We start from the raw sequence: 23,178 nt of genomic DNA, 5'->3' as shown, positions 1-23,178 counted from the left end.
TACTGCAAAGTGTGCATGTTGCGCGACTTGAATCTCCCTCTTTCACTTGAAAGTACTGCCACACAACACTCTTTCGGCTCACTGCTTCCATTTTCGATTTCGACTGCAAGCACAATGGAGGCTATCTTCTCCTAAACATCGACGACGTAATCGCATGCACGTGCACCGCACATAGGATTCGGTTCGGTCGGCGCTCTAGGGTTCGGCCGAAACCGAACCCCTTTAAAAAGGCCAAGATTCAGCCGAATCCGAAACCGAATCTTAGATTCAGTGCAACCCTAATTTTGATTATTTACTGTTTGATCTCAAACACATTAAGGCGGCAAGTCTATCTTATTTTTGATTCTACTTCCGGTTAGAGCGCCCCTAGCGGTGGAAGAAAAATCCACAGAATAGCCGCACCTTTGTATAAGCCGCATGGTTCAAAACCTAGGAAAAAAGTAGCGGCTTATAGTCCAGAAAATACGGTACTGTTTGATCTCAAACACATTAAGGCGGCAAGAAATTGCACTAATTAATTTTTGACAAGGCATACCTGTTAACTGAAAAGCATTCCAGGTGACCACCTCATGAATCTGGTTAGGATAATGCCAATAATGTGCAAAGAGCCATTATTTAGGTTTTTTGACAGTTTTTGTTTACCACGTAATTTCGTATGTGCTATTTCATAGTTTCGATGTCTTCAGTATTATTCTACAATGTAGAAAACGGCCCAAATACAGAAAAACTTCTGAACAAGCAGGTGTGTCCAAACTTTTGACGAGCATTTTTTCTTCTTTCCTTTTGCTTTCCTGTGCTGGGTATTACACACAAAGCCTCGTAAAAGGTGTCTATACAATGTCTATGTACTCGCAGCATTAAGAGTCACGTCGGTGTGTGTAAGATGGGGAAAAGGCATTCTTCTCAGTCTCTTGAGGTTGCCCGCTATTGTTTCGTCCTCTCCATTAAGAGCAGGCGTGTTACTTCCTAGCTTATTGTTTCGCTCACTCTGTCCTGTGAATTATAAATAGAAATGGCTCCCAATAAGGCACAGCTGCTGAACAAAATTTAAAAAACGAAAGAAAAGGACTTGACGGGTCAAGGATTATGAACGGCATTGAATTTCCGAAGGCCGACATCAGAGGAATTCAAACACCGACAATGCTACTGCTGGTACAAAAAAAAAGATCTGGATGATATGAAGCTGTTATTATTTTCTTCACAAACCTAATGGGTGGAAAGCACAGGGCATCCTGACCCACGCAATGTGTTTATGAAATTGGGTAAAAATAGGTGCAAGTGGAAAACAATCGAAAAGGAACAGGATGCCTTGCGTGCATAAAGACTGTGGCCAAGTGTGAAAGTGTGTGTGTGTGTGTGTGTGTGTGTGGTGGGGGGACGACCCTCACATTTCAGTTCCTCTGACCCCAAGCACCTCTAGCATTTTTCACGTTTTTTTATTACAAGATATTTTCATACATCTGTTGGGAAGAGAAAAAAAAGTGATTACAATGGACAAAAAAAAATTTATTATTTACTACAATCTAATATAATTACCACTACAGCTACCCAAGAGGAGACACTGCACACAAACCAAACCCAACATTCATCATATATGAATCATGCAGCATAAAATTACACAACATTTGATTCCCCTCAGGCTAACTTCAGCTATAAGAAGTATATAAATAAATATGACCAAGCATCCCGTTATAGAAAAATAACCAGAACGTCATGGACATAGTAGCTCATCTGGCCTGCCATCAAAACAACCATGACGACCAAAGCATCAAACAGAACTGAAATGTGACAGTGCGATAGAGGACCAACCTCCACGGCAAATTGTGTACAACAGGAAAAATCAACAAAGGACTAAATGTTGTTCCCGGAGAGAAGATCGACCCAAAACATCGATCAGAACTGAATTCGCATGATAAATGAGAGAGGAGATACAATTCTAGTCAGAAGAAAATGTGTTAAGTTAACCTAATCACGAATTTGTTCGCAAAAAAATTTGACAATACAATGACTAAGCGTTGTGCAGGACGTCTAGCTCTTTCAAATAAAACGACCAGAACTGAAATCCATCGAGAACTGAGGGAGGAGATGCGATTTAACTGAAAATAAACAAATTGTTTACAACAGGAAAATCAACAAGCAAACAACCAAGTTTTGTTCCTCAAGAGAAGATCTACCCGAAACATGGATCAGAACTGAAATCGGGTGAGAACTGCAAGAGGAGATACAATTCTAGTGAAAAGTCCGAAAACTCGTTAAGGTGACCTGTTTAGCAGTTCATTAGCAAAAAAAATTGACAAACCCATGACCAAGTTTCGTACAGAATGACTAGTTCTTTTAAACAAAACAATCAGAACTGAAATCCATTGAGAATTGACGGAGGAGATGCGATTTAACTCAAAAACAAGTTGTTTACAACAGGAAAACCAACAAGCAAACAACCAAGTTTTGTTCCTCAAGAGAAGATCTACCCAAAACATGGATCAGAACTGAAATCGGGTGAGAACTGCAAGAGGAGATACAATTCTAGTGAAAAGTCCGAAAACTCGTTAAGGTGACCTGTTTAGCAGTTCATTAGCAAAAAAAATTGACAAACCCATGACCAAGTTTCGTACAGAATGACTAGTTCTTTTAAACAAAACAATCAGAACTGAAATCCATTGAGAATTGACGGAGGAGATGCGATTTAACTCAAAAACAAGTTGTTTACAACAGGAAAACCAACAAGCAAACAACCAAGTTTTGTTCCTCAAGAGAAGATCTACCCAAAACATGGATCAGAACTGAAATTGGATGAGAAATACAACCCCGATTCCAAAAAAGTTGGGACAAAGTACAAATTGTAAATAAAAACGGAATGCAATGATGTGGAAGTTTCAAAATTCCATATTTTATTCAGAATAGAACATAGATGACATATCAAATGTTTAAACTGAGAAAATGTATCATTTAAAGAGAAAAATTAGGTGATTTTAAATTTCATGACAACAACACATCTCAAAAAAGTTGGGACAAGGCCATGTTTACCACTGTGAGACATCCCCTTTTCTCTTTACAACAGTCTGTAAACGTCTGGGGACTGAGGAGACAAGTTGCTCAAGTTTAGGGATAGGAATGTTAACCCATTCTTGTCTAATGTAGGATTCTAGTTGCTCAACTGTCTTAGGTCTTTTTTGTCGTATCTTCCGTTTAATGCTGCGCCAAATGTTTTCTATGGGTGAAAGATCTGGACTGCAGGCTGGCCAGTTCAGTACCCGGACCCTTCTTCTACGCAGCCATGATGCTGTAATTGATGCAGTATGTGGTTTGGCATTGTCATGTTGGAAAATGCAAGGTCTTCCCTGAAAGAGACGTCGTCTGGACGGGAGCATATGTTGCTCTAGAACCTGGATATACCTTTCAGCATTGATGGTGTCTTTCCAGATGTGTAAGCTGCCCATGCCACACGCACTAATGCAACCCCATACCATCAGAGATGCAGGCTTCTGAACTGAGCGCTGATAACTCGGGTCGTCCTTCTCCTCTTTAATCTGAATGACACGGTGTCCCTGATTTCCATAAAGAACTTCAAATTTTGATTCGTCTGACCACAGAACAGTTTTCCACTTTGCCACAGTCCATTTTAAATGAGCCTTGGCCCAGAGAAGACGTCTGCGCTTCTGGATCATGTTTAGATACGGCTTCTTCTTTGAACTATAGAGTTTTAGCTGGCAACGGCGGATGGCACGGTGAATTGTGTTCACAGATAATGTTCTCTGGAAATATTCCTGAGCCCATTTTGTGATTTCCAATACAGAAGCATGCCTGTATGTGATGCAGTGCCGTCTAAGGGCCCGAAGATCACGGGCACCAAGTATGGTTTTCTGGCCTTGACCCTTACGCACAGAGATTCTTCCAGATTCTCTGAATCTTTTGATGATATTATGCACTGTAGATGATATGTTCAAACTCTTTGCAATTTTACACTGTCGAACTCCTTTCTGATATTGCTCCACTATTTGTCGGTGCAGAATTAGGGGGATTGGTGATCCTCTTCCCATCTTTACTTCTGAGAGCCGCTGCCACTCCAAGATGCTCTTTTTATACCCAGTCATGTTAATGACCTATTGCCAATTGACCTAATGAGTTGCAATTTGGTCCTCCAGCTGTTCCTTTTTTGTACCTTTAACTTTTCCAGCCTCTTATTGCCCCTGTCCCAACTTTTTTGAGATGTGTTGCTGTCATGAAATTTCAAATGAGCCAATATTTGGCATGAAATTTCAAAATGTCTCACTTTCGACATTTGATATGTTGTCTATGTTCTATTGTGAATACAATATCAATTTTTGAGATTTGTAAATTATTGCATTCCGTTTTTATTTACAGTTTGTACTTTGTCCCAACTTTTTTGGAATCGGGGTTGTAAGAGAGGAGATACAATTTTAGTGAGAGGCCTGGAAAATTGGTTAATTCGGCTGAATTAGTAACTCGTTAGCAAAAAATTGACAAAAACAACCACCGAGTTTTGTGCAGAGTGATGAGTTCTTTCAAACAAAAACAAACCAGAACGGAAACCTGTGGAGAACTGACAGCGGAGATACAATTTAACTGAATCGTGGACGACAGACACCACACCATGGCAACAGCTCATCAGCCTTATGGTAAGATGAGCTCATCAAATACGGGCAGCTTTAACGCAGCCATTTCCAACTCAAAGTTGATTAGTTTCCAACGGTGGAACATCCTGAAGTGATTGATTCCGACACTTTGCCAAAAGTAATATAAACAGTTGCATTGAATGTTGTAGAACCTCCAAAAAACTGGGTTCATTCATCTTAACACAAGTTACAGCAGCTATAAACAGTCCTTCCATCAAAAAAAAAATGCAGCTTGCTGTCTTGACACCACAAAGCCTTCCAGAAACCTAAAAAAAAACAGTTACTGCATTACTCCTGACAGCTACAAAGCACTGCCACTGGAGGCTCCTTACATAAAGGAGCCTTACATCTCACCAAGCTTCAGACTGAATAAGAAATATTAACACGATTAGCTAAGCTCCAAGGTTCAGTTTGAGAGGATTAAGCAGTAACGAGCATCAAATCTGCATCACCAACAGACACTGCAGAGCTTGAACCTTGGTTTCTTATTTTGTGTCGTCAGTAATTTGTGCAACCTCATATTTCATGGTGTAACAATTTTTGGCAAAAAGGTCTGATGCACTCCATTCAACTCAACCCAACCCAAAGGAGGAGTTGAATCTACTGTATCTGAGAAGATACCCAGACCAAGATGGCTTTCCTAACCCTGTATGCTTCCATATTTTCACATCAGCGAGAACAATGCTACAAATGTGTGTTGCTACATGACTACTCATATTGCAATCAATGTTAACGTGTGCACTAATTATGGATCGTTTTCTCCAGCTTCTCTCCTCCAAGACAAGAGCACCATCTCCTCTGCCGGCAGTAGCACAACGCCAACTGGAACTAAAAGCCAACAACCCACTTCACAAACTGAGTCTATGAGCAAGATCACCACAACTAACACATTAGGAACCACTAATAAACCATTACCACCACCAGCACCAAAAACTACACCAATTCCAACACCCCAACCTCCTTCTCTTGGAGACAGTACTTCAGGACCAACCTCTAGTACCCAGTCACTCTCCCAAACCACAAAGCAAGCGACATCCACTTTATCTGCTCTTCCACAAGTCACTCCTACTACTCAGAGCAAGAAACACTCGACCGAACCTCCGACAAATGAAAAGCAGAACAGCAGCACCACTTCAGTATCACATCCAACAACTATAAATGTTGCACAAAGCAAAACAGTGGCACAGATTAGCTTAAGTACTAATGTTCCAAACACGACACAACACAGTACAGTCTCTCCTACCACTACTACAGGAACTCTGAACACAACTACTAGTGTTCCGCTAAATCCCACCTCCACTGCCACTAGTCCGGGAGTCATCGATACCAAAACTTCAGGAACTACCAAAAACCCTAGCACTGCTCCAGGAACTTCGTTAACATCTACTGCCACACCTTCTAAACACGATACAACAAATTCTGCAACAGGTAAGAGTTTAGACACTTTTATGCAACAGTTCATTTGTAAAATTCCACTTCCTAGTTTGAAATGGTTGAAACTACAGCAGAGTTCGTGACAATCAGCGGACAGGCCAAATTTTTTACGACTAACATTCGACTTGAAATATGAAAATGAAGAGGAAGGAAGAAGGGAAGCCAATTTTACCAAAAGCACCTTTAACGGGAACGTGCAAATTATTGTGACCTAGCTAACCAACTAGTCAATGGGCTATCAAAGTATCCAGATTTTTAATAACTAATACTTCCGCAAAATGGAGGAAGAAATGGATAATCATCAACAAAAATCCTTTATTTGTATACTTTTATTCAAACTCCATTAATTACACACATTTTCTTGTATGTTTGATTTTTCAGGTAGCAGCTCAGGCATTTTTAAAGCTCATTATATTTTATAATTATTCCATGAAATCGAGTCGTACATGAACTGATACCCGATGAGGCGCGTAGCACTGACTTGGCTATAGAGAGCGTGCACGTGACGTCACGTGATATTTGTTTATCTGCCATTTTGGACGGCAAGTCCGCGCATAGAACTTCGACGAACCCGTTCTAATTATCAAGTGTGTGGGAGTAGATCTTTCGAGAATGGTTATATCTTGTTCAGCATTTGGTTGTACCAATAGACAGGGCCAAAAGGAGGGCCTGTCATTTTAGAGATTCCCCGCAGACGAGGAGACGCGCGCAAAATGGGTGTCCGCTGTGCGAAGAGAAAACTGGTACCCCAGTTCTACCAGCCGAATTTGTAGTGAACACTTCATATCAGGTAGGCGTAATCTTCTAATTCAATACTCCTAGTACATCTGTTAAGTTGATTTTCGGATTGAATGATAACTGCATAGTCGGTGATTTGTGATATTTTTTTTTCAGACAAAAACATGCATATTTACAACCCTGTCATTATCTGGAACTGAGTTTAGATTTCGAACATTCTTACGATAAAACGTCCTGCATAGTCTCTTTATGATAAACGTCTTAATGCCACTTACCCGTGAGGTTATCAAGTAGACATTCTTCTTCGGAACCTTCCAGAGGTATAGTTGGGATACCCATCCCGCAACAAAATATTTATAAGCTTCCAGGCTCTTGTAAGCTTTAAGGGCTTTGCCAGTGTAACACGATTCACGATTAACAAGAAAATTGTAAATGTCGTGGTAGGCCAGATTGGGCAAATCGCCGGCACCGCAGCTCCAAATTTCCCTGAACAAGGATTGCGGCAAGTTGTACGGATCTGCAATCCCCAACCTGGAACACTTTTCCACGTAACGCTGCCTCACGTCACCTTCAAGATGCTGAACAAACTTAGACAAGTTATCGCGCGATGTAGATGGGGTATTTTCCGAATTTTCTTGGGGATTACTCCCTGGATCCATTACGCTCGCGCAAGGTAAACTATCCTGAAGCCGTCCAATATGGCGGAGTACACACGGACGGGTCATGTGACTGCACATCCTCTATAAGCCATGTACGACGAGATTGAGTGGAATAACTTTTATTCTATCCACATTCACTGGATTTTGAGAAGCAGCATTTTTATTTTTTGCAAATTCAATAAATAATTTTGTACATAACTTCCGACAAAATAATTTCCGCTTAGAATGTAAACAAACCGGTGAAATGACGGTAGCAATTTGTGAAAAATAATTATAATTATTATTATTATAATACGCTCTTACCATCAAACACTTTTATTCCATATTTTGTTGCTTCTTTTTTTATTTTATTTTTTGGGGTTTTGTTTTTGAGTAGTTTTTATTTCGTCCTCGGTTGCTTCAGTAACGCCGCTGTTTTGTTTTTCTCTACTCATGGTATATAAGCCGATAGCCTAGTAGTAGAGTCGTCAATCAGATCACACGAGTGCTCATATCCAGTGAATGTGGATAGAATGTGTGTGTACACAGTTCTGTGCAAAAGTCTTAGGCACATGTAAAGAAACGCTGTAGACCAAAAATGGCTGAAAAATAATGAAATGAAACAAAGTCAAAGTCAATATTTGGTGTGAGACGACCCTTTATAAGGACGCTTTATAGTTTTATAAGGAAATGAGCTGTAGGTTTTACTGAGCATCTTCCAGAACCAGCCACACTCGCTTCTTCATTTTGCACCAAAACCCCAGCAGCCTTCATTATGTTTTCTTTTTTAATCTGAAAAGTGCTCTTTTATGTAATATGCTGCTCAGATACAATTTTTTTTTCCTGTAACACTTAAATTTGTGCTGGAAAACAAACATTTGAAACTCTAAAACGTTTTTGTACTGACTCGATAATGGAGAAGCCATAAAATAGAAATCTGTAACGAAGCTTGTATGAAAAAAAAAAGGGGAAAAATAGGGTGCCTAAGACTTTTGCACAGTACTGTGTATTGGAAAGTTGTTTTTTTTGTTTTTTAAATGGGATTTATATTTATTGAACATAGAAAGAGGACCATCCACATAATAAAAGCTCTTCAAGCCAGACTTTATAGCTTGAGTTGTTTTAAAGTAGGCTTTACGTGACTTTATTGATGAATCTGTGCACTTGAATGTTTTGTTATTAGTAATTTCCTGAAATAATATTTGACTACGTTCAGACTGCACCCTGAAACGACCCATATCCGATTTTTTTGCCCATATGCGACCTGTATCCGATTTGTTATTGACAATCTGAACGACACAGATCCGATTTTTTTCACATGCGACCCAGGCCGCTTGGATATGTGGTCCTAATTCCGATGCATATCCGTTATTTTCACATGCGACTGCAGTCTGACCGGACAGGTCGCATTCATGCGACCTACACGTCATCAACAAGAGACAAACGTCACTATTCTGCGTTGGCTAATCCCGCCTCTTTGGTGGAAAACAACAATATTTATACAGTTTTCAGAATTTAAACAGACTTTTATAGAATTGATCAAGCTAATGGTGGATTTGGTAGGGACCTGGATGTTGATCTGTTAGCCTGATTAAATAAAACAGTTTCTATAACTGATTTATAACTTAAACCATCCTGTATTACAAGATTATAAGATTGTTCTGGAAATTTCCAGTAATTTGACACCTTCGGTCTCATTAGTCTGCTGCCCACATTAATCAGATTATTGTGTGAGTTCCGCCGCCGCCACAAAAACCACATCGCCAGGTCTCGCCTCATCTCCATCGCAAACTGCACTGGTGTTTCTGCACCTTGAGCCAGTGCTGAGAGAAGTTGCAGAATTCAGCTGGCTATAAACAATCTAAATAAATATTGATAAAAATGTAGAAAAAGTTTATTAATATGACGAAATAAATATGTGCAAATTATTAAGCCTGAATTAAGAGTTTGGTAATACAGCGGCCGTATCCCAAATGACTGCCTACTGAAGCTCGAGTGCACTATATAGAGTTTAAAAATCCATTACTTCCTAGTAACATGTAGTGCACTTGTATAGAAATTAGAGACATATTTAGGAGTCAACCCTCGTTACCAGGCTACACGTTTTCATTTCAGTTCAGAAACAAAAACACACACGAGACCTCACACTTTAACACTAACCAGATAATTAAACAAACAAACAAACAAGAAATCATTAAACATGAGTGCGCTTTTTTTTTGTTTACGTAGATGTGCTTATTACGTGTCAATTTGCGCATGCGGGACACTTTTGGGTCGTTTTCCGTTCATATTGGAGATCGCATACAAGTCTCATATAATTGGTAATGTGAACGGCCTAACAAAAAAATCGGATTTCACAACAAATCGGATATGGGTCGTTTCAGGTTGCAGTCTGAACGTAGTGTAAGTTGTGTGAAAGCAGGAACGTTGGGTGTGTCGTCACATCTAAAAACAATCCAAAAAATTGGGATCTTTGATGTGGAAAATACACCATATTCCCATTTGAATACAAAAGAAAAGAAAAAGATTCTAATCTAAAAGCGTAGTGCACTAACAAATGCTTTCAAACAGGTTACGTTCAATTCTGAATAAACGTCATACTGTTAGTGTCTGGTGCTGAAGTGGTGACTAAATGTATAAATCAATTAAATTGCTTTATTTTATTTTAGTTACAAAATCTGCAAATGGAGGAGAACCCTCCAAGCCCCATACATCAGGAACGTCCCGTACGACAAGTCCAGAAACAACAACAACAACAAAAAAACCAGCAGAAACGGAAAGAAAAACAGAAGCAGCCCCCAAATCAGAACAATTCAATGTAAGGATTTTTGTTTTTGTTTGAAATATATTCATTTAACACATTTTGATTCTCACTGCTTCGTGTTGATCATGAAATTCATTTTCTCTCCTACAGACGACCGTAACTCCTGTGCCGACTGGGGTAAGGTCACCTGTTTAGCTTTCCATCAAGCTCCATCCACAACAGAATTACTCAGCAAACACAAAATGGATAGTATATTTAAATAAGGATTTTTTTTTTTTTTGAGTTTGGCTTTGATGCCGTTTGGTTTTATTTTAACGCCAAGAATCTCTCCTGAAGGTCATTACACATTCAGCGTGATAAGAAAAAAGTATATGAAAGTGCGAAAAAAAATTTACGCGTTTAACCAGTGTTGTCGTCGAGTCACTAAACCTCGAGTCCGAATCCAGTCTCGAGTCCCCAATGTTCAAGTCCGAGTCAAATCCAAGTTATTGAAGAAAATTTCGAGTCGAGTCCAGTCCGAGAACACGACTCCAATCGCACCATTTGACGGTGGCTGTTGCTGCTTTTATGTGAAAGCGTCTCTGCTACTGCGTTGGACTAACGTTACTGCTCGACTGCACCATTTTAGTTAACAGGCTACAGATAAACAGCTTGTTCATCACTCAGCAAGCCCCGCCCACTATTAACAGGGCAAATAACATGAGAGGGTTAGCACTAGCTAGTTCATCGCTCAGCAAGCAAGCCCCACCCACTATCAACAGAGCAATGAACATAGCGTGTCACTTCCTTCTCTGGGTGGAGTCTTGTCAAATGACGAGTGAAGTTCAAGGTCGTCCCCGTCGTCTCCTCGATAGTTCTTTTACATATGGAACACACAGCAGTGCATTTTTTCCCACTGCACGAGAAGTCTGTAGAAGCAAAGCGGACAATCCTAGCGGCATCTCTCCAGGCATTTTAGCGCCATTAACGTTAGTTTGTTCCTGAACATGACGTATGAACAGGTGAATGTGCATTCTCTGGCACAAAATTAGTATAAAAATTAATGTAGATATAAAATATCTTACGCCAAATTATGGCGGCATGTTACCAAAAAAATGAAATCCAAGTCCTCGTCTCCAATTTACGAGTCCGAATGCAGTTAATGCACGAGTCCGAGTCATCAGCGCTCAAGTCTAAGTCAAGTCACGAGTCCTTAAAATCAGGGCACGAGTCGGACTGGAGTCCGACTCCTGGACTCGAGTACTACAAGCCTGCATTTAACACAACATTAACCCTTTGGTGACTGACCCCTTGAAAATGGTTCCTCCAGGAACGATGACGTTTCAGTTGTCAAGGCAACGGAAAAACTAAAATACAAAACAGAAAGATGCGTCACAATGCACAAAACAAAATGCTCTTGTATTTTAGTTTTTCCGTTGTTTTGACAACTGAAACGTCATCGTTCCTGGAGGAACGATTTTCAAGGGGTCAGTCACCAAAGGGTTAATATCCACTTTAAACGTGACACGATTGTGTGAGCATTCCACAAAAATAATTGCAGGACGATGCAGTCGAGTGATGATAAACTGGGGCTTATTCTTTTACAAAAAAAAAAGAGGGGAGCAGAAATCTTGGGTACATTCTATTCTATCTGAGAAGTAGGCAAGAACGTGGGGAGGTTCACTGCTTGGCTGAGGATTAGCTGAGACTGATGAGCTTCACCACATCACAAAGTAGACCACAATCCATGGACTGTACACACTTCATTGCCGAACTGCTCTCCTAATTTTTTTTTTTTTTTTTTTGAGACGTCGTCTTTAGTCATTTTAATTTTTGTTGCCCTTTTCAAACAGCACTGGGTTTTGAGACAAAATAAACAAGACTCCGTCAAGCCAGCAAAAGCGTGATGGCGTTTCCACGACCTGCCCCCTGATTGGTTGAACATGCTCCTTTCACGAACAAAATTTTCGTAAAATTGAACCTGCTGCAAAAAAAAAAAAGTTGCTTTTTCACACACTAGCATTCGTCTTCAATGTGAAAGTGTTAATTTAATTTACGGGATAGTTGTTTGAAAATTATATTGATGGATGGAAAAAAAATCTTTGACAAATCGCGCTGTATGTATAAATACCTTAAAGGAAAACTGAAAGTAATTTTTTTTTTATCATCAAAATTCTATTTCTCATTTTATTAAATATCGGAATGCATGTTTGATCGCTATTTTGTCGCTGCTATAGCAAGTGTTTGAAATATGCTCTGTAATATATCAGTCCGTATGTCAAAGCGACGGCCGTAAACGAGATTCGTTGAGACCTGTGCGAGACATCGTAGGACGGAAGTAAAACGTACAGCGGAAATCAAAGTGATCATCTGCCAACGTTGTCAAAAGGCGCGCGCGCCCTCTTTCGAATGCTGACGTGATCAAGCCGGAAGTTTTGTTTGTTTTGATAGCAATCAGGAAAGTTTGAAAAAAGTCAGCAGTAATCGTCAATTAAACTCGTTTTTGTGCAATACTTCATTTGGAAAACGGTTTTCAAAATGGCGGCACCGACACCTGGCTGACACTTCACGTTTCGAAGTCTCGCACAAGTCTCGTGAAGATCGCGCAGATAAGCGACACCTGCCAAACGCACTAAATTCAACATGGCTAAAAACCGAATAGGCCGATAAGTATAATATATAATTGCGATTAGTTGCCAATACGAGTCACGATATAAGGTTACTAAAACCGAAAACGTAATTGAATAACACGTTAATTAAGAAATAAAGCAAGTTTAAAAAAGGACTTCAGTTGTCCTTTTAGTTAGGTGTGTCCAGAAAGGGTTGCTGTGGAAGCAGGTCTTCATTCCAACTAAGCTAAACCAGACCTGATTGTCTAAGGAAAAAAAGACGAGATCAACTGATTGCAAATTAATGCAAACCCGCACCCACACCAGCCCTTTGTGGATACGAAACTTTTTCTCCAAAACAATGGTTTTCGATTTATCTGCATCCAGTTAATATTTGGGGTGGCACAGCAGTTAGCACTGTCGCCTAACAGCAAAGAAGGTTCTAGGTTCAAGCCCAGCAGCCGACGGGGCCTTTCTGTGTGGAGTTTGCATGTTCTCCCCATGTCTGCGTGGGTTTCCCCTACAGTCCAAAGACATGCAGTTAGCTGCATATTGCAACTGGCTACTCTTCACTGATCAAGCTTGGAGAAGCATGGGTTCCACGAAGTTTAAATGCCGTCGACACACCAGCGATGGACTGTTAAAGGTCCCATGGCATGAAATTTTCACTTTCTGAGGTTTTTTAACGTTAAAATGAGTTCCTCTGACCTTCTTAAGTCACCCCAGTGGCTAGAAATTTCATAATGTGTAAACCAAACTATGCCCAAGATTTGAGAATGGCGCGTCAAAACAGCGCGTTGATAAACTCTTCCCTTGCCTACGTCAGCAAGGGAGATGATCCCCACGCCCCCCCTCTGGATTCCCACCCACTGTATGGATTGCCCGCCCAGCTCAAAAGTTGCCACCAAACATGGAAGTTGCGCTGTACATGGATGTGACAACACAGAAAAGAGTCTGTTTTTACTGCCGACGGGAGAGCCCCTGAAGACGCAGTGGCTTAATTTTATTTACTTCAATAATACGCCGTCGAGTCTACCTAAGACGGTGTATGTTTGTCGGAAGCATTTTCCTGATGAATGTTTCCACAACTTGGGACAGTACAGGGCAGGTTTTGCACATCAACTGTCACTGAAGCCTGGGTCCGTACCAAGCATCCCTGCCGCATCAGCCACAAACACCGAACAAGTAAGTGTATAACTGTTAAGTCGTTTTGCCGTGTTTTAAAATCGGTGTCACGTTAGCCTTGCAATGGCTACATTAGCTGTGCAGCTAACCGCTTCCTGCAGTTAGCCAGGTACTCTGCGCTACAAAACCAAAAAGCATGCAGCATGCTCTGTTAAACTGAGTTTAGTCTGGAAATTGACTGTAACTTATGAGCTTATGTTTTGCCGTGTTTTAAAATCGGTGCGTTAGCCTTGCAATGGCTACATTAGCTGTGCAGCTAACCGCTTCCTGCAGTTAGCCAGGTACTCTGCGCTACAAAACCAAAAAGCATGCAGCATGCTCTGTTATAATAGCCAATCAAAACAGTTTTTACAAAGACACCCACATTCTTTTTTTTAAGTCACTCGTTCATTTTATTTCTTTGTTTGTTCAGTAAAAACCCAAACATTTGTTGAATTTATTTTATTTCCTCGCGTCGCACCTTAATGACGTCAGCGCGCGGTATTTTTCCCTTCGCGGTTTGTTCCTTCTCTCTCGCCATAGTAAGACACCCACATCCGCTTGTTCTGACCCACTGGAGGGAGCGTCACAGTGCTGTTAGCCAATCAGAGGTAACACGTTTACATGTCATGAATATTAATGATAAGACCCGCCCCCACCCTCTACCCTTCCCCGCCTCCTGCTTCTCATTAGCAAAACGACGCACTGGGAAAAGCACTGAAATGGGGCTTTCTCCCAGGAGGCTATATCTACGTGCCGAGGGTTCATTTCGAGAAAGGCTGCGGATATAACATCCGGAAACCTCCACGAGCCCGTTTAAAGCATCAACAAACCACCATGCCATGGGACCTTTAAAATCTCATCAGTTGTGCGCCTACAGCCCTTGCTGTCTATGGACTGAAGTAGTTGTTCATATTTGATGAAAACTCCTCCAGTGAGATTAACAGCACCAAGCTTTTTCCTGTAACGTCTGCAGGCACTTGTAATGCCTTGATCAGACTCCACAATATTTGCCTTTCATGATGGTCACCATATCAAATTAATGAAATTCTTAGGAGACTGGCAACACGACAAGTTCGACCCTTATCAATTGGTGTTCACACCCTGGAGTGTCGTCAGGAAGGAGGGACAAGAAGTTGTCAGTCATAGCTACAATTGCATCATAGCTACGTTCATCTTCCCCCCCCCCCCCCCCCCCCCCGGGGCTCTCAATTCAACCACAGGGTTTACTGATTGCCTCACTTTATGTTCATCCATCCATCCATTATCCGTAACTGCTTATCCTGTGCAGGGTCGCAGGCAAGCTGGAGCCTATCCCAGCTGACTATGGGCGAGAGGCGGGGTACACCCTGGACAAGTCGCCAGGTCATCACAGGGCTGACACATAGAGACAAACCATCATTCACGCTCATGGTCAATTTAGAGCCTCCAATTAGCCTAACCTGCATGTCTTTGGACTGTTGGGGAAACCCACGCAGACACGGAGAGGACATGCAAACTCCACACACAAAGGCCCTCATTGGCCACTGGGCTCGAACCCAGAACCTTCTTGCTGTGAGGCAACAGTGCTAACCACGACACCACCCCCTTATGTTCACTATCTGTTAATTTGGAATATAGGGTCACTATGATTGATCTAGCTACAGCTAGGTATGACCAAGATATTTTCTTAAAGGGTGCCATTAAATCTAGAACTGACCATGGACTTATTACGTTCACAGGACACGCACGAAAAAGTTTGTGCCCAGCTCATGAGCATAATAAATGCAACTGGTAACTGCACCATGGTTGGAAAGGAGACAAGTGGTGTTTCCACTTACAAACACATACACCTGATCGGTGAGGCTATGACGCCTTTTTTTTTTTTTTTGCAAATTCACCGTATCTAATGTACCGTTTTTCACATACTGAAATATTTCTGTTTAGTATCCGATCCATCCACGACGCCGAATAATTCTGATAGCAGCACGGTAAGACAAAATTGCGAAAATCACCGAAAAGTATTACAGGGTAACATACTTTTTTTGAAGTCACTGATTTTTCCCTCCCTCCCTCCCTCCCTCCCTCTGTAGTCGACTGAAAAGCAGACTGAAGATTTCCACACGACATCGATCGCCATCATGGCTTCATGTGGTGCTCTGGCACTCATCCTGATTGTGTTTGCTCTGTATTGCGGCTACCATCGTTTATCCTACAGGAAGAACCAGGTAACACACGAACACGCAGAAGAACCATCCCACAGAAGAATTAGGAAGTTTCTCAGGTTTGATTGCACTCATATGCGTTCAGGCTTTCGTAACGAGCTGCTTTGACTACTCTAACACCCTCCTGTACGGCTCGCCTAGTAATCAGCTGCACAAAAACTCCAACGTGTACAGAATGCAGCAGCAAGGCTAACTTGCAATGTTGGACACATCACATCCTTCTTGTTTTGTCTCCACTGGTTGCTGATTAGTTACAGAATTCGGCTTACATTTTAACGTTTTTTTTTTCTCCTATAAAGCTTTAAATGGCCTCACTCCTGTGTATATTACAGAAGTAGTAAAACTCAAAACTGCTCCTAGATACAACCCAAGATCTTCTGATGACAAACTCTTAGTTCAGTTTCCCAACTAGTCGTTATTGCCCGTGAATGGCGCTCTTCACGGGGCGAAATCGCTCCCTGCATCTCCTCACTGATGTAGACTCGGCCCTAACGGACGTCTCCGGCGAGGCCCTGTACAATTGAAACTCCCGGGCGAGTCGGGGAGGGGATTCCGCACCAAGGCTGCGCGCAGTGTGTTAGTACGAGCACGTAGCCTATGGGAAATGAATAACGTGTTGGATTAGCACTAATCCCATGTTTTGGCAAATCGGAAATGTTATCTTGGGCCCCTCTGAGGTGTCACCAGTCCATGAGTATGTGCGTCCAGCCATGTCGATTTGCACAGGTGAACAGACAGAGATAGAGAGCCTTCCTTTAGTAGTGTAGATATAAAGACCCGAGCCTCCCTGAGGCATATTCAACTTTCATTTTCTTTCCTATTACGGTAGTAACTAGATATAATTTGTATATAATAAATATTTAAGTGAAGTTCGTGTTGTATTTATAGTTATTTATATATGACTTGCCTGATCCATCCTGACGCCCTACTTCTGGCTGGAGCCTCCTCACGTTGCTCCTGTGGAGGACGGCCCCATACGGACAGTCGAAAGGCGCACTTGGAAGACGGCTCTGGACGCTTCCAGTAATGCTTTTATGTCCGAGGACAACAGTTGACTTGCTAACTTTAGGACTGCAGAACAGTTTTGCACTCAAGTATCCACCAATGAACAGTTTATAACTTCGACAAAACAGACTTCATGTGAAAACTATCATGAATTTCCTGGTTTCAGTTATACTTTGTGACTCTGTAGGACACGGTTATAGAAGCAAGCTCTTTATAATCACGTTGCCTGTTATCACCCGGATGAGGATGGGTTCCCTTTCGAGTCTGGTTCCTCGCGAGGTTTCTTCCTCATGTCGTCAGAGGGAGTGTTTCCTTGCCACCGTCGCCACAGGCTTACTCATTGGGGATAAAATTAGCTCATGTTTAAAGCCTTTAATTTTCCGTAAAACTGCTTTGCTACAATGTGTATTGTTAAAAGCGCTATACAAATAAACTTGACGACTATATTTATATGTTGTAGGTCCGGGTCGGGCACCGTGCTTTGCATGGACCAAGCCGAATGTGGGTGAGCAAAACCTATTATTTGGGTGTGGCCCGTGTGAGGTGCAGCGTTTGACTCAGGCGTACCGTAAGACAGGCTAACTATTTTATTGTAGTTTGTTTGCTGTAACACGCGTGTGAGCATATTCAATGTAAACACGTGCACTATAAGTCAATAACAACAACAACGAGTGCTCCGAGAGCACAATATCCCCTGCCGGCAACTAAAGCTATGCTAGAAGGCCATAACTCTGGTAAACCGCGACTGAATTGAACAAAATTGCAATTGAGATTTTTCACCTGACGTCACAGGGTCACGTGACGCCCCGGTGTCCGCCATTTTGAAGGTCAAGCTCGCTAATGTCAACAACATAGTAGCTGGTATGTTACTGTAGCAATGTTTACGTTCAGTCATTTGGATGACTGTTAAAACCTTTCAGCCTCAAGTTTTTCCTTTACTGTATTTACTAGTTTACTGTAATTATGATCCGGCAGCTATTTACACCGGATCCAGTGTAAATAGCTGCCGGAGCACGCTCCGGCTTGCTCCCCCTCAAATTAAGCAGCGCGCTCCGGCTTGCTCCCCCTCAAATTAAGCAGCGCGCTCCGGCTTGCTCCCGGAGTGCTCCGGCCGAGGTTCCGGAGCGCGCTGCTTAATTTGAGGGGGAGCAAGCCGGAGCACGCTCCGGAATCTCGGCCGGAGCACTCCGGGAGCAAGCCGGAGTGCGCTGCTTAATTTGAGGGGGAGCAAGCCGGAGTGCGCTGCTTAATTTGAGGGGGAGCAAGCCGGAGCGCGCTCCGGCAGCTATTTACACTGGATCCGGTGTAAATAGCTGCCGGATCATAATTACAGTAAACTAGTAAATACAGTAAAGGAAAAACTTGAGACTGAAAGGTTTTAACAGTCATCCAAATGACTGAACGTAAACATCGCTCCAGTAACACACTAGCTACTATGTTGTTGACATTAGCTAGTGCTAACAGCTAGCTGCTAGTACACTGCTACAACACAGACACCGACCCTAATAATACAGTTCTTGGTCATTGCCTGGTAACAGCAAATTTATAACGGGCCATGTCTCAACAGACTAAGAAGTTATTTCAATGACATTTAATAACATTTTGTTTATCTTGAGGACTGAAAGTAAATGAAAATGTGAACAAACCTTAGCTGTAATAAGATGGCGACCACCGGCTCCAGGGACGACCCGCTGATGTAGGCATGTTACCCAGCCTGACACAAAATATTTGTAGGCATCCAAACTCTTATACGCTTTCAGATCAATACCTGTGTATGGCGATGGGTTTTTAACGACATAGGTATACAGATCATGTGGGCCGAAGTCAGGTAAAGATGAGGGCTTCGTGTACTTCCGTACGTCAGTGAACAATCCTGGTGGAAGCAGGTAAACGTCGTTCTCTAAGCCTGCTAACCTCAATTTTTGCAAATACCTCTCCCTCTGCTCACCCTGTAAATGCCCTACGTCGCTGGATAGTGAAGGTGTTTTCTGCATCTCGCTCCTTTTTCTTTTATGTTTTTCGTTTGTCGCCTTCCTCGCATTCAAACTGATTCGAGCCGTGACGTCCAAAATGGCAGCCTCACATGACTTGGTCACGTGGGTGAAAAACCTCAATAGGCGTATTAATAACATCATGAATCCTGTCAAGTTTCGTGAAATTCATCCAAAAATTGTAAGAGGAGTTGATTTCAGAAGGTGAGTACCCTTCCCGGGATGGACAGACAGACATCCCGTTTCGGGCCTTTCAGCCAGCGGAGGATAAATAAATCGAAATTAAAACATCTGTTTAAGGATGGAAAAACTAGTTTTTGCTTCAGAGTGAATATAAAAACATCTTTTATTGCAGAGTGGATGGGAACCTACCATGATAAAACAAAGTAGGGGGGAAAACTGCTTAAAAAAAAAACATTCCCCCGTAAACCATGTGTACTACGTTTTAACAAGACCATTCAATAAAAGAATAGAACCCAAATAAAACTATCACCATCATGGACAAAGTATGAATTCAAAACTGTGAAAAACATACAGACCATACCGTAAATGTGTCACTGACCACACCTTTAATCATCAATGTCCATGACTTCTACACAGCAACACCTGACTGAAGAGCTGCAGACGGTGGAGAACGGCTACCACGATAACCCCACGCTGGAGGTCATGGAGGTGCAGCAGGAGATGCCGGAAAAGAAGCCGGCACCGAACGGAGAGTTTAACGACAGCTGGATCGTGCCCTTTGACAACCTCGCCAAAGACGACATACCTGACGAAGAGGACACACACCTCTAAAGCGTGCAAGCCCATCAGCTCTCCAATCACGTTTCTCACAAGAGAAACGCCATAAGCAGTCACATCTCGTGCATGACACAGACTGTGTACAGATCACAAACAGCCAAATAGCAAATGGACTACAGGGTTCCCTTTTATTTTCTTAGAAACCTGTATTACTGCCAAAAGGGCACAAGCTGGAGTGAGAGATTTAAGAAAAGTGCTCAAACTTAATGGGAAATGTTGAAAGATAACCCCAGGCTATTTACGCGCCACAAAGTTGCTCTTGATTTTGGTGTCAGTTTAATAATCATGTTAAATCCATGAGATTTTTCTTTGAAAAAGATTTTCTCACATTGTTTCAGCCACAGATAAACATTTTTCACTTATAATACTTAAGAGAAATGTACACTGCTGCACCTGTATATAGTTTTTTTTTAGTATGTTCATAGCACGTTTAGAGACCAATGGATAAATGTTGATCATCCTGGATTTAGACTGTCTGTTAATAATTTAACGTGATGACTTGAGTCAAAGATTTATCTCGTAAACAAATTCCGAGCTGACTTTTGCAGCCATCAGTCAAATTTCACTTTGGAGAACAGAGTCCGAGATTACCCACAATGCCTGGTGACCTCTGATCGAAGGACAGCGATGCAGCAGTGAGTGCTTTAGATGACTTGCAACCACGTGATCAAAACGTGCTACGTCATGAACGTCTGCCATGATGGTGGATCTACAAAAAGGAACTAGGACGGCAGCTGCTGAAAGCGTGTCTGTAAACAATGCTGAATTTTCTCAGTATTACCACGATTTGAACAGTCGAGCGAAGAGTTGATACAAAGAGAAGATAGACGTGTGTGGTTTTGACCCATATTATTTTAAAAAGTCAGACTTTTCTGAAGATAAGACGCTTCTACCGACCATCGAGTACCCAGATATCGCGTTCTATCTGATTCGGCTGCCGAAGAATCAAGTCTGATCTTGGACGAAACGTCGCCCATGTTCTGAGTGGGTGCCCAGTCTGGATTGTTTCTATCGTATAATTTTGCTGGCACTCCGAGAAGCGAAATGGTAATACACGTGTTAAAATAACAACAACGACCGAGTGAACCACGACAAGAGAACGCTCATTTTATAGCAAAATTCTGGCAACACGAAATAAAATTCTTCCATATCATCGAGAGCGCTTTTGAATCTCACCTGAGATAAAATGATCACTGCAAACACGAGCTGTTTCGGTTTTAGCCTCTGTTAGATCAGCCCTGCCGATGTTGTTCAGCCGTGCTCGTCTCCTCTCCGTACTAAGCCTTAGAGTTTCCTCGCCCTCTTTCCGAATCACGGACGGAATTATAAAAAAATCGGAATGTGCCACGGTCACGAGTACTGCTGTGACCGCAACCATATACAGCACAAAGATATGGCAGAGCTAAAAGAACGTTTAAAGGAGATACGCAGAGCCATGGCCTCACTTTCGTTTATAAACGCCTTGAGACGTCAAGAACGGCACAGGAATAGTTAAGCGTTAACAACAGATCTAATATAGTAATTTTTACGATTAAAGTGATTCATATAAGTAGCGGTCTGAGCGAATGACCTTGTCATCTGTGACCTCACCGCAGGAAGTCTATCAGTCTCATCGCCATTTCCGCTATACTAAAACGCAGAGCTGACTGCAACTCCGATCCTCCATTTTGAGCCAATTTATCGGCATGCCACGTAGATGTGTTGCTGGCGGGTGCAGCAACATGACAGAAGGTGGATTTATGTTGCATTCATAGCCCGAGAATGTTCAAACTGCAAAGATCTGGACGCGTTTTGCGAGAAGTTCACGGGCGGCTACGAAGTGGTCTGTCCTCTGCTCTGCACATTTTACTGAAGACTCGTACGAGACCTCTGATCTGTTGAGGAGCGTTGGCTATAAGCCCGTATTGAAAGAGGGGGCAGTACCAAGAATTAAAGGAAAAGAAAAACTACAAGTTTTTTTTTTTTTTTAAAAAGGAAAGAAAGTTCAGTTGCACCAGTTCTCCCAGAGCGTGAGCCGAGGGTTGCTGCTAAAACCTGGGCCGGAACGCGACGTATCGCTCAGGCAGTGACCTCCCAGCGGTTGTTGCGAAAACCGGTGACGTCCCGTCCCAGGTTTTAGTAATTGCCTGAGCCGAGCAGTAATGGCGGAGTACTCAATATGGAGAAAATGGAGAATGAGTGGACCAGCCGTCTGATTTCTCCGCTGGATATGCTTGCCTCAGCAGACATATCTCGCCCTTACATGGAAAAAGCGAATAAATGAAGAACTGAAAGTCAGATTGTTTCAAAACAATCGGCCACAAGAAGTGAGAACACAGGCTATCCGTCTGCGTTCTCACTTCTTGAAGGCCGACTCATTTGGATATAAAATAACAAAACTTGTTCACCTGCATTTAGATAAATCCATGTAACTTGTATTGTGTTTAAGTTACCGGTATAAGATTATTTAATTTGCTTCAGAATGTGATCGTCTCAGTTCATCCGATTATTTAATTAGCCTTTTACGTTTTATCAGTGAAAATGCATGCATGTACATGTCTGTTGCATAAGTTATAGCACCTATCCTGTTTTAATGAGAGTCAACCCACAATCAATCAATGAAGTCAAATCAGTCTTAGTTGAGCAAGTCGGTGACGGTATTTCTTACTTTCACCATAAATCTTTAATTCATATGACTTTGGTCTCAAGCTGTAAAAGGCCTCGGCCTTAAAGGAACAGTCCACCATACTTCCATCATGAAATATGCTCTTATCTGAATTGAGACGAGCTGCTCCGTACCTCTCCGAGCTTTGTGCGACCTCCCAGTCAGTCAGACGCAGTCAGACGCGCTGTCACTCCTGTTAGCAATGTAGCTAGGCTCAGCATGGCCAATGGTATTTTTTGGGGCTGTAGTTAGATGCGACCAAACTCTTCCGCGTTTTTCCTGTTTAAATAGGTTTATATGACCAGTGATATGAAACAAGTTCAGTTACACAAATTGAAACGTAGTGATTTTCTATGCTATGGAAAGTGCGCACTATAATGACAGGCGTACTAACACCTTCTGTGCGCTTCGACAGCGCATTGATATCTGAGCTCCGTATCAATGCTCTGCCGAAGCGCGCAGAAGGTGTTAGTACGCCTGTCATTATAGTGCGAACTTTCCATAGCATAGAAAATCGCTACGTTTCAATTTGTGTAACTGAACTTGTTTCATGTCACTGGTCATATAAACCTA

At 42.0% G+C, this 23,178-nt stretch overlaps 1 protein-coding gene across 2 annotated transcripts in view; it reads left to right on the top strand.

The window, feature by feature from the left end:
* podxl (podocalyxin-like) overlaps positions 1-22,702 on the top strand; it is a 43,985-nt gene extending 21,283 nt beyond the window's left edge. The window contains exons 2-8 of one of the 2 annotated variants that reach the window (XM_060903326.1): positions 5,400-6,062; positions 10,114-10,262; positions 10,359-10,385; positions 15,682-15,799; positions 15,887-15,930; positions 16,033-16,167; positions 19,761-22,702. In XM_060903326.1, coding sequence (XP_060759309.1) covers positions 5,400-6,062; positions 10,114-10,262; positions 10,359-10,385; positions 15,682-15,799; positions 15,887-15,930; positions 16,033-16,167; positions 19,761-19,955 — 1,331 coding nt within the window. In that variant the 3' untranslated portion in view covers positions 19,956-22,702. The remainder of the gene's footprint in view (positions 1-5,399; positions 6,063-10,113; positions 10,263-10,358; positions 10,386-15,681; positions 15,800-15,886; positions 15,931-16,032; positions 16,168-19,760) is intronic. The other variant, XM_060903327.1, reaches the window with a different exon arrangement.
* Positions 22,703-23,178: the final 476 nt, after the last annotated feature.

The sequence above is a fragment of the Neoarius graeffei genome, chromosome 21 (assembly GCF_027579695.1).
Source record: "Neoarius graeffei isolate fNeoGra1 chromosome 21, fNeoGra1.pri, whole genome shotgun sequence".
NCBI classification, from domain to species: domain Eukaryota; kingdom Metazoa; phylum Chordata; class Actinopteri; order Siluriformes; family Ariidae; genus Neoarius; species Neoarius graeffei.
This window is presented reverse-complemented; position numbering and strand designations above follow the sequence as displayed.